General features: G+C 36.4%; 1 protein-coding gene across 6 annotated transcripts in view; it reads left to right on the forward strand.

The window, feature by feature from the left end:
* The window catches only part of LOC128015742 (mitogen-activated protein kinase kinase kinase kinase 4), a 395708-nt gene that overhangs the window by 309682 nt on the left and 73101 nt on the right, over positions 1 to 12925 (forward strand). For 4 of the 6 annotated variants that reach the window (XM_052599872.1, XM_052599965.1, XM_052600194.1 and 1 more), the window contains one exon: positions 4876 to 5312. The exons of the other annotated variants lie outside the window; for them this stretch is intronic. In XM_052599872.1, coding sequence (XP_052455832.1) covers positions 4876 to 5031 — 156 coding nt within the window. In that variant the 3' untranslated portion in view covers positions 5032 to 5312. Of the gene's footprint in view, positions 1 to 4875; positions 5313 to 12925 lie in introns of those variants that run through there. 6 annotated transcript variants of the gene reach the window in all.

Raw genomic sequence — 12925 nt, forward strand, 5'->3', positions numbered from 1 at the left:
TTCCAGGGGGCGCTGTAGAGCCCCTGTGCCACGCCCGTGTATCAGTCTCTGCCCGGCCCTAATGGCCGCAGGTTCCAATGTGTGTGCCAATTTTCAAGACTTTTTAAGCATGTTAAGGGCCCCAAAAGCCCCCGTAACGTTAGAAAAAAAAATAATAATAATAATAATAATAATAATAATAATAAAAAATAATCCTAAGGAAAACAATAGGGCTCTCGCCCTCCAGGCTTGAGCCCTAATAATAAAAAATAATCCTAAGGAAAACAATAGGCCTCTCGCCCTTTGGGCTTGAGCCCTAATAATAATAATAAACGGAGCAATTCCAAGAGGGTCCTCACACCATCGGTGCTCGGGCCTTAATTAAAGCTGCAAGCAGCGATCAACGGGCCCTCGCACCCGGGCTCACCGCCATCGTGTGGCTTTAGTAAAAAGGTGAACGTTGAGAAATATACATTTAATGTCCTAAATATAAGTGGAATATATCAAAGTATATCCCATATATGTGCCAATCTTACCGTTGCCAGCAGGTAGCGCTATCATTATAATGGAATATTGGCCTTCAGATGTGTTCAGGCCAGGACTCTTATCAAACATGTGAAGTTTGGGGAAGATTGAACATTTTATGCCTGAGTTACAACAACTTCTCTTGCTGTGGCAAGACATCAAATTTTGTCATGGCGCCATGGAAATGCCCTTTAACAAAAACTCAAGATCTACAAAAGTTAACATTGCACAGGCCTTTAGATTAGACTGAACACAAAATATATGTTAATCTCAAAAAAATTATAGGAGTAGTTTGTCGCAGCGTAAAACATGTCACTTCCTGTTGCCAATAGGTGGCGCTATGACTATAACTGAATGTGGGCATGTAGATCTGTTAAGGGCAGAAGTTTTATCTACCATGTGAAGTTTGGGGCAGATTGGACATTGTATGTCTGAGTTACAGCAACTTCCTTTTTCATGGCGAAACATCGAAATTTGTCAGGCCGCCATGGACACGCCCTTTATCGAAACCTCAAGATCTTCGCAATTTAACATTGCAAAGGCCTTTAGATTTAACTGACCAAGTTTGGTGTTGATCGGAATAAATTTCTAGGAGGAGTTCGTTAAAGTACAACCCCTGAAAATGGCAAAAACAACGCCAATTTTGCAGAGAAAATTCTAAATAACCGACTTCCTGTTGGGATTCGGATTTCGTACCAAGAGACTTTTTTGTAGGTATTGGTGTGTTACATGTGTGTACCGATTTTTGTAAATGCACGTGAAACATAGCTCGAGGTGCACTCCGTTGAAAATGTATAGGTGGCGCTATGGAGCCATTTCGCCACACCCAATGGAATATTGGCCTTCAGTTGTGTTCAGGCCAGGACTCTTATCAAACATGTGAAGTTTGGGGAAGATCAGACATTTTATGCCTGAGTTACAAATTTTATTCCCATGGCGAGACATCAATCTTTGTCACGTCGCCAAGGACACTCCCTTTATCGAAAACTCAAGATAATCACAATTCACTATCGCAAAGGCCTTTAGATTAAACTGACCATAACACAATTTAGATTTTATTAGATTTCTAGGAGTAGTTCATTGCAGCGTAAGGCATTCACTTCCTGTTGCCAGCAGGTGGCGCTATGAGTATAACTAAATTTGGGAATGTTGATCTGTTCAGGTCAGGAGTCTTATCAAACATGTGAAGTTTGGTGCAGATTGGACATTTTATGTCTAAGTTATAGCAACTTCATTTTTCATGGCGAAACATCGAAATTCGCCAAGCCGCCACAGACACGCCCTCAAACGAAAACTCTAGATCTTCGCAATTTAACATCGCAAAGGCCTTTAGATTACACTGACAAACTTTGGTGTTGATCTGAATAAATCTCTAGGAGGAGTTCGTTAAAGTACAACCCCCGGAAATGGCAAAAATGACAAAATTTTGGATGAGAAAAAAAAAAATAACTGACTTCCTGTTGGGATTTGGATTTCGTACCAAGAGACTTTTTTGTAGATATTGGTGTGTTACATGTGTGTACCGATTTTCATACAAGAACGTGAAACGTAGCTCAAGATGCACTTTGTTGAAAATTTATAGGTGGCGCTGTCGAGCCATTTTGCCACACCCACCTTAGCAAACCATTGCATACCTAATATTTTTCCAGCTCTGACGTGTGTGCCAAGTTTCATGACTTTTCGAAAAAGTTTCAGAAAAATAATAATAATAATAAACAACACAGAAACAAGAGGGTCCTCACACCATCGGTGCTCGGGCCCTAATTAAAGCTGCAAGCAGCGATGAACGGGCCCTCGCACCCGGGCTCACCGGCAGCGAGTGGCTTTAGTAAATAGGTGAACGGTGAGAAATATGCATTTAAACTCATAAATATAAGTAGAATATATCAATGTTTATTCCATATATGTGCCAATCTTTGTGTTGCCAGCAGGTGGTGCTATCATTAGAATGGAATATTGGCCTTCAGATGTGTTCAGGACAGGACTCTTATCGAACATTTGAAGTTTGGGGAAGATTGAACATTTTATGCCTCAGTTACAACAACTTCTCTTGCTGTGGCGAGACATCAAATTTTGTGTTGGCGTTATGGACACGCCCTTTAACAAAAACTGAAGATCTCCACAATTTAACATTGCACAGACCTTTAGATTAGACTGACCACAAAAAATACATTAATGTCATACTATTTCTAGGAGTAGTTTGTCGCATCGTAAAACATGTCACTTCCTGTTGCCAGCAGGTGGTGCTATGACTATAACTGAATATGGGCATGTAGATCTGTTAAGGGCAGAAGTCTTATCTAACATGTGAAGTTTGGGGCAGATTGGACATTGTATGTCTGAGTTACAGCAACTTCCTTTTTCAGGCGAAACATCGAAATTTGTCGGGCCGCCATGGACACGCCCTTTAACGAAACCTCAAGATCTTCGCAATTTAACATCGCAAAGGCCTTAAGATTTAACTGACCAAGTTTGGTGTTGATCTGAATAAATCTCTAGGAGGAGTTCGTTAAAGTACAACCCCTGAAAATGGCAAAAACAACGCCAATTTTGCAGAGAAAATTCTAAATAACTGACTTCCTGTTGGGATTCGGATTTCGTACCAAGAGACTTTTTTGTAGGTATTGGTGTGTTACATGTGTAAACCGATTTTTGTACATGTACGTGAAACATAGCTCGAAGCGCACTCCGTTGAAAGTGTATAGGTGGCGCTATCGAGCCATTTTGCCACACCTGATGGAATATTGGCCTTCAGATGTGTTCAGGCCAGGACCCTTATCACACATGTGAAGTTTGGGGAATATTGGACATTTTATGCCTGAGTTATAACATCTTTTATTCCCATGGCGAGACTTCGAACTTCGTGACGGTGCCATGGACACGCCTTTTAACGAAAACTCAAGATCTTCACAACTTAACATCGCACAGGCCTTTAGATTAGACTGACCACAAAAAAGACATTGATGTCATAAAATTTCTAGGAGTAGTTCATCGCAGTGTAAAATATGTCACTTCCTGTTGCCAATAGGTGGCGCTATGACTATAACTGAATAAGGGCATGTCAATCTGTTCAGCTTCGGAGTCTCATCAAACATGTGAAGTTTGGGGCAGATTGGACATTGTATGTCTGAGTTATAGCAACTTCATTTTTCATGGTGAATCATCGAAATTCGCCAGGCTGCCACGGACACGCCCTTCGACGAAAACTCAAGATCTTCGCAATTTAACATCGCTAAGGCCTTTAGATTAGGCATACCAAATTTGGTGTTGATTTGAAGAAATCTGTAGGAGGAGTTCGTTAAAATACAACACATGGAAATGACCAAAATTACACAAAATTTGCTCATAATATTAAAAATAACCGACTTCCTGTTGGGTTTAGAATTTTGCTCCAAGAGTCTTTTTTGTAGGTATTGGTGTGTTACATATGTGTGCCAATTTTCGAGCATGTACGTGAAACATAGCCGGAAGGCTGTTGATTTTCTTGGTATAGGTGGCGCTGTCGAGCCATTTTGCCAAACCCTCTTCTGAATCCTATATCAGACGAAAATTTTCACCAGGTTTGACACGTGTGCAAAGTTTCATGACTTTTTGAGCATGTTAAAGCCCTCAAAAATGCGATTCATTCGGGAAAAGAAGAATAATAATAATAATAATAATAATAATAAACAAAGCAGATACAAGAGGGTCCTCGCACCTCGGTGCTCGGGCCCTAAATATAGCTGCAAGCAGCGATGGCGGGCTCAAGCCGTCAGTGCAACACCACCCCGGTGGCATCGGGAAAACTGTGCCCAGCGGGCATAAGCATTTACAGTAACCCTCTGGCAATCAAATTTTAAGGGATATGGCAGTTAAAGGGTTAATCCGACCCGTCTAGACTTTGAAATCACATACACAGAACAATATATATATAACTTTAGTAACACTTTATTTTAATATATTTAAAAAATGTATAAGTTGTGCATCGTAGCTGACACCTAAATGAACACATTACAATTGGTTTATGACTGCAAGTCTTTCTCCTCAAATGCTATTGAGCTTCAAATTTGCTTTTGAGCCCATGTGAAAAAGTAGCATAATTTACATATGACTTACAGTTTGTTTTAATAAATATCAAACATTCAATTTAATGGTGCATTATAGCTGTCACCTAGATGAACAATTACAGTTGTTTTTATGACTGTAAGTCATTCTCTTCAAATGCTACTGACGTTAGAAAGGTGTATAACAATATTACATGTAGACGGTCCCTAAATTTGAGACTCTCGAATGTCCAATGTCAAGCCAACTTTATGCCTGTTTTTGTTTTGTTTTTTACTTTATTTTTCTTTTCTCTGTGCCGGATTGCTGATGTCTTTTACCCGGGCATAGATGTCCATCCATCAATTACGAACATTCATCCGCAAATGTCCGAGCGGTCGCGAGCGTGGATGGGAGAATGGCGCATGTTTTATTTTTTTTGAGCTACTGGGATGGTGCCCCCTCTGGGAGTTGGTGCCCTACGAAGACTGCGTATTCTGCATATAGGGAGCGGCGGAAAATATATTCCTCGAACCGTCGTACAAGAGGAGGTGATGCTAGTACTTCAAGAATCTCTCAAATCCTATCTGTTCATAAAGCCTATATATAAAGTCTTAATATAGTATTCCACAATATGTTGTGCTATTCTAATATTATTGTGTTTTTTTACTGACATTGTTATTTGCTGTTATTTTTTGTTTTAATATTGTTACTGTTGTTACTTGTTGTACGGTGACCTTGAGTGGTTTGAAAGGCGCCTTAAATAAAATGCATTATTACTATTTTTATCATTATTATTATTATTATTAGCTGTACACTTGATAAAAAAAATTAAATATAAACTTATGCAATTGTGTGTATATATATATATATATATATATATATATATAGTGCACAGTTTTCTTTTATTGCATCTTGAAATAAATGTTTCTGAGTTCTGTGTTTGTTTATTTGTTTTATTTATTTATTTATTTTATTTTTTTAGGAAGATTACAGCCTTTAATCTCCTCAAAATAAATGTGCATATAAACCATGAACAATTTAATTATAGCTGTATTTATAAAATGCTTACTAATGACTATTAATTTTGGGAGTAGGCTAGCAACAGTTGATGTTGAGGCCTAAGATATTTCTTAAGCTGTAATGATGAAAAAACAACAACAACACAAAATTGCTTTTTTTTCTGCTGGTGATTAAAGAGATGATTAAGTCTCCCTCCCGCTCTCTCTCTCTCTCTCTCTCTGACACCAAGCCCATCCCCTCTCCCACACATTCACACAAACTCAGCACACACACTTAACACACACACACTTAACACACAAACACACACACACACACACACACACACACATTACCCAGAGGGACAGAGTGACATCAGATGTATGGTAGTTTTTTAATTTTCTATCATCCATATAGTGTTGTATAGTCATGAAACTATGCATATTTCCTCAGCATGACTTGTCTTCTATGTGTACATTTTGTTGAAGTGTTTAGAAGCTGCACTTAAAAAAATAAAAGACATTTACTGGTTCCTTTTTTACTGTTATTTCAAAAAATCACCATGACCAAACCATTCAAGCTATCCAAAACTAATTCGCACCTGTTCTGTAAGATAAATTCTTTAAACAGTGGTAAAAGAGGATGTGGTGCTGATCCTTCAAGAGTCACTCCAAACTTATCTGTCCATAAAGCCTATAAAGAATTATTCTTAATACACAGTATTTCACAATACTTCAGCATATTATTCTAGTTAAGTGAGGGTCATTTTATCAGTAAAATACATATTATTTTTCTTTGAAAGATTTCTATAAATGATTTAAATCATACTTGTTTCTACAATAATTATTTAAAAGTAATCATATAGCGCCATCTGGTGGCCATTATTGGTACTAAGAATTGCAAGCTTGATTTATAAGTTATGATAGTTTTAATTTTAAGCTGGCTCTTGAAAATGATAAAGCTATGAAACTTACTGTGCTTCTTTCAAATGATGACTTCTACGTATATAAAAAATTATGAAGAGTTGGAATGAAGAATGTTAAAGATATAGTAAAATAACTATTGTATTTTTTTATGTTACTTTAATAAATCGGTATGGCAACACCATTTAAGGTATCCTAAACCCATTCGCAATTTAACATCTTCAGTATATTGGCATCATGTTGAAAAAGTTTGGTGTGAACTACTTGTGTCTTCTTGGAGGACTATGATTCATTTACAGGCTGATTTGATCATAAATCCACAATAACATTTCTGAGTTCTGTATCAATCTGTGTTGTTGTTTGTTTATTTTCATTTTTTTTATTTTTCATAGGAAGATAACTGACCCTTTACTCTCCTTTTTAATAAATGTGCTTATAAACCAAGATCAAGCTATTTATAGCTGTATTTATAAGCTGCTTATTAATGACTATTTAAGTTGGGACAAGACTTTATAAAGCATGAACTGACTATTTACTAATGAGTGCAGTTATTATAAAGTGTTACCAATGCATTTACTAATGTTAACAAATTAGACATTATTTTACTGTGTTATAAAATCCTTTAATGACTTATAAGCATTTGTGAAAGTTCTGCTTTCAATACAGCTTAGTCTTCATCTGTGAGCTGAACAGTTTTACTGTTACATCCATGAGATTATGTAAATTAAGATAAATGTCATGTCACAGGATGGAATAGGTCAGTATCAAATGAGATTGAAATTATTATTTGCAGCACAAATAAGTATTTTTAGAATTTTGTTTTTAATTCCTGAAACTGTCAGAAAAGGATAAGGCCTAAGAGATTTCTTAAGCTGTAATGAAAACAGCAATGTTAGCAAAAGCAACAAAAAACAATTTAAAATACATTTTTTTTCTGGTGATTAAAGAGATGATTAAGTCTCTCTCTCTCTCTCTCTCTCTCTCTCTCTTTCTCTCTCTCATTGTGTCTGCCACTCAGCTCATGCCCATCCCCCACTCACAGACACACACACACACACACACACACACACACACACTCAGTCAGCACACATACATTCCTCAAACAGAGGGACAGAGTGAGTTGAGATGTCTGACAGTTTTTTAAATTTTCTTTTAATCATACAGTGTTGTAAAGTCATGAAACTATGCATATGTCCTCAGAATGATTTGATCTCTGTATGAAATTTTTTTTTAAGTGTTTGGAAGCTGCAATTTAAAAATACAAGACAATTAATGATTCCCTTTTTACTGTCATTTCAAAAAATCACCACGACAAAACCGTTCAAGCTAACCAAAATCCGTTCGCAATTTAAGTTCCTCAATGTTTTTTCAACATGTAGACAAAGTTTGGTGAGTATAGTGAACATTTCCTGTGAGGAGTATGCATTAAATCAGAGCTCAATTTAAATATTCAAATCAAAATAGCTGTCTTCCTGTTGGTCGTAGCTGATGACTGTGAATTAGAAAGTTGTCAGTCTTGAAAAGAACAATTTATGTACCAAGTTTGGTGTCTGTAGCTAAAACTAACCCCCCCACTTTTGACAAAAGGTGGCGCTATAGAGTGCCTCCTTCATGCCCTTTTAAAAGCTTTTGCCATTGTCTAGCTATCACTAATACTGATATGTGTTTTGAGTTTCATGTAAATCTGAGCTTGTTGTCTGCCTCAAACTCACCATAACAGAACATTCAAGTTTGACACGTTGCCATGGCAACACTATATCAGATTTCAATATCCCCACAACAGATTTACATCGGCCGTGTTTTGTCATTATTCTGATGAAGTTTTAAGTAAATAGAGTAAAAATAAGATGCTGAATTCAAAGCATTTTGAAAATGACACACTTCCTGCTGCCAGTTGGTGGCGCTATAACGTTGACTCTTAATAGTCACATATATACGATTGGTATCATACAACGAACAAACCAATGAAGTTTGATCAAATTCAGGAAATGTATGTGGATGTTATTAGGCATTTCCTGTTGCTCATTTCTCGCCATAATTTCAACGCCTCGCCACGGGCAAACCGTTCGAGATATCAAAAATCCCCTCGCAATTTTCCATCCCCAATGTCTTGAGATCATGTTGACCGAGTTTCGTGGCAATAAAGTAAAAAACCTATGACAAGTATATCAAATTCCAGAGCATGCTTTTTATAAACAGCCCTGAATAGCTGACTTCCTGTTGGGCGGAGCCTATGACATAGAGCGCGAAAGTTGTTCGGCTCAATGAGATCTATAAGTGTACTGAGTTTCATATAAATACATGCAAGCGTGTGTGAGCTATGGTTCAAGATTTCTGACGGTGTTCCAGGGGGCGCTGTAGAGCCCCTGTGCCACGCCCGGTTCCCAGTCTCTGTGGCGTCCTGATGGCCGCAGATTCCAATGTGTGTGCCAATTTTCAAGAGTTTTTGAGCATGTTAAGGCCCCCAAAATGCCCAGAAGGTTTAAAAAAAATAAAAAAAATAATAATAAATATAGCTGCAAGCAGCGATGGCGGGCTCAAGCCGTCAGTGCAACGCCACCCCGGTGGCATCGGGAAAACTGTGTCCAGCGGGCATAAGCATTTACAGTAACCCTCTGGCAATCAAATTTTAAGGGATATGGCAGTTAAAGGGTTAATCCGACCCATCTACACTTTGAAATCACATACACAGAACAATATATATAACTTTAGTAACACTTTATTTTAATATATATAAAAAATGTATAAGTTGTGCATCGTAGCTGACACCTAAATGAACACATTACAATTGGTTTATGACTGCAAGTCTTTCTCCTCAAATGCTATTGAGCTTCAAATTTGCTTTTGAGCCCATGTGAAAAAGTAGCATAATTTACATATGACTTACAGTTTGTTTTAATAAATATCAAACATTCAATTTAATGGTGCATTATAGCTGTCACCTAGATGAACAATTACAGTTGTTTTTATGACTGTAAGTCATTCTCTTCAAATGCTACTGACGTTAGAAAAGTGTATAACAATATCACATGTAACTTTAGAGACGGTCCCTAAATTTGAGACTCTCGAATGTCCAATGTCAAGCCAACTTTATGCCTGTTTTTGTTTTGTTTTTTACTTTATTTTTCTTTTCTCTGTGCCGGATTGCTGATGTCTTTTACCCGGGCATAGATGTCCATCCATCAATTACGAACATTCATCCGCAAATGTCCGAGCGGTCGCGAGCGCGGATGGGAGAATGGCGCATGTTTTATTTTTTTTGAGCTACTGGGATGGTGCCCCCTCTGGGAGTTGGTGCCCTACGAAGACTGCGTATTCTGCATATAGGGAGCGGCGGTACTATCTGGAAGATATATTCCTCAAACCGTCGTACAAGAGGAGGTGATGCTAGTACTTCAAGCATCTCTCAAAACCTATCTGTTCATAAAGCCTATATATAAAGTCTTAATATAGTATTCCACAATATGTTGTGCTATTCTAATATTATTGTGGTTTTTTATTGACATTGTTATTTGCTGTTATTTTTTGTTTTAATATTGTTACTGTTGTTACTTGTTGTACGGTGACCTTGAGTGGTTTGAAAGGCGCCTTAAATTAAATGCATTATTATTATTATTATTATTATTATTATTATTATTATTATTAGCTGTACACTTGATAAAAAAAAATAAATATAAATTTATGCAATTGTATATATATGTATATATAGTGTACAGTTTTCTTTTATTGCATCTTGAAATAAATGTTTCTGAGTTCTGTGTTTGTTTATTTTTATTATTTTTATTTTTTTATTTTTTTTAGGAAGATTACAGCCTTTAATCTCCTCAAAATAAATGTGCATATAAACCATGAACAATTTAATTATAGCTGTATTTATAAAATGCTTACTAATGACTTTAAATTTTGGGAGAAGGCTATATAAAGCAGCAACAGTTGATGTTGAGGCCTAAGATATTTCTTAAGCTGTAATGATGAAAAAACAACAACAACACAAAATTGCTTTTTTTTCTGCTGGTGATTAAAGAGATGATTAAGTCTCCCTCCCTCTCTCTCTCTCTCTCTCTCTCTCTCTGACACCAAGCCCATCCCCTCTCCCACACATTCACACAAACTCAGCACACACACTTAACACACACACACTTAACACACACACACTTAACACACAAACACACACACACACACACATTACCCACAGTGACAGAGGGACAGAGTGACATCAGATGTATGGTAGTTTTTTAATTTTCTATCATCCATATAGTGTTGTATAGTCATGAAACTATGCATATTTCCTCAGCATGACTTCTATGTGTACATTTTGTTGAAGTGTTTAGAAGCTGCACTTAAAAAAATAAAAGACATTTACTGGTTACTTTTTTACTGTTATTTCAAAAAATCACCACGACAAAACCATTCAAGCTATCCAAAATTCATTCACACCTGTTCTGTAAGATACATTCTTTAAACTGGTAAAAGAGGATGTGGTGCTGATCCTTCAAGAGTCACTCCAAACTTATCTGTCCATAAAGCCTATAAAGAATTATTCTTAATATACAGTATTTCACAATACTTCAGCATATTATTCTAATTAAGTGAGGGTCATTTTATCAGTAAAATACATATTATTTTTCTTTGAAAGATTTCTATAAATGATTTAAATCATACTTGTTTCTACAATAATTATTTAAAAGTAATCATATAGCGCCATCTGGTGGCCATTATTGGTACTAAGAATTGCAAGCTTGATTTATATGTTATGATAGTTTTAATTTTAAGCTGGCTCTTGAAAATGATAAAGCTATGAAACTTACTGTGCTTCTTTCAAATGATGACTTCTACGTATATAAAAAATTATGAAGAGTTGGAATAAAGAATGTTAAAGATATAGTAAAATAACTATTGTATTTTTTTATGTTACTTTAATAAATCGGTATGGCCACACCATTTAAGGTATCCTAAACCCATTCGCAATTTAACATCTTCAGTATATTGGCATCATGTTGAAAAAGTTTGGTGTGAACTACTTGTGTCTTCTTGGAGGAGTATGATTCATTTACAGGCTGATTTGATCATAAATCCACAATAAAATTTACAGCATTTACAGTAACCCTCTGACAATCAGTTTTAAGGGATGCGGCAGTTAAAGGGTTAATCCGACCAATCTAGACTTTGAAATCACATACACAGAACAATATATATAACTTTAGTAACACTTTATTTTAATATTTATAAAAAATGTATAAGGTGTGCATTGTAGCTTACACCTATATGAACACATTACAATTGCTTTGTGACTGCAAGTATTTCTTCTCAAATGCTATTGAGCTTCAAATTTGCATTTGAGCCCATGTGAAAAAGTTGCATAATTTACATATGACTTACAGTTTGTTGTAATAAATATCAAACATTTAAATTTAATTGTGCATTATAGCTGTCACCTAGATGAACAATTACAGTTGTTTTTATGACTGTAAGTCATTCTCTTCAAATGCTACTGACGTTAGAAAAGTGTATAACAATATCACATGTAACTTTAGAGACCGGCCCTAAATTTGAGACTCTAGAAAGTCCAATGTCAAGACAACTTTATGCCTGTTTTATTTTCTTTAGTTTTCTTTTCTCTGTGCCGGATTGCTGATGTCCTATACCCAGGCATAGATGTCCATCCATCAATTACGAACATTCAGCCGCAAACATGAGGTGTGAGCGGTCGCGAGCGCGGATGGGAGAATGGCGCATGTTTTTTTTTTTTTTTGAGCAACTGGGATGGTGCCCCCTCTGGGAGTTGGTGCCCTACGAAGACTGCATTCTATGTTATACTGCATAATGTTAACAAATTAGACATTATTTTACAGTGTTACCAAATCCTTAAATAATGTATTAGTGTTTTGTAATTATTTTAATGACCTATAAGCATTTGTGAAATAGTTTTGCTTGCATTGCAGCTTTATCTGTCAGTTGAAGAGTTTTACTGTTACATACATGAGATTAATAAATGTCATGTCACGTCACAGGTTGTCATAGGTCAGTATCAAATGAGTTTGAAATTATTATTTGCAGCACAAATTAGGGTTCTTAGGATTTTTAAAAAAAAGAGTTTTTAAATCCCTAAAACTGTCAGAAAAGGATAAGGCCTAAGAGATTTCTTAACCTGTAATGAAAGGAAAAAACACCACCATTAGCAACAACAAAAACAAAAACAATTTAAAATACAGATTTTTTTTTTCCTGATTATTAAAGGGATGATTAGGTCTCTCTCTCTCTCTCTCTCTGCCAGACAGCCCCTCCCTACAGTCCACACACACTGTCACAGTCACCAACCCCCTCACACTCCCCCTCCCTCTCCCCCTCCCTTCCCTCACACAGACAGGGTGGCCAGAGTGAGATCATGTCAGTTGAGAAGTCTGACAGTTTTTTAATTTTCTTTTATCCATACAGTGTTGTAAAGTCGTGAAACTATGCATATTTCCTCAGAATGATTT

The sequence above is a fragment of the Carassius gibelio genome, chromosome A1 (assembly GCF_023724105.1).
Source record: "Carassius gibelio isolate Cgi1373 ecotype wild population from Czech Republic chromosome A1, carGib1.2-hapl.c, whole genome shotgun sequence".
Classification (NCBI taxonomy): domain Eukaryota; kingdom Metazoa; phylum Chordata; class Actinopteri; order Cypriniformes; family Cyprinidae; genus Carassius; species Carassius gibelio.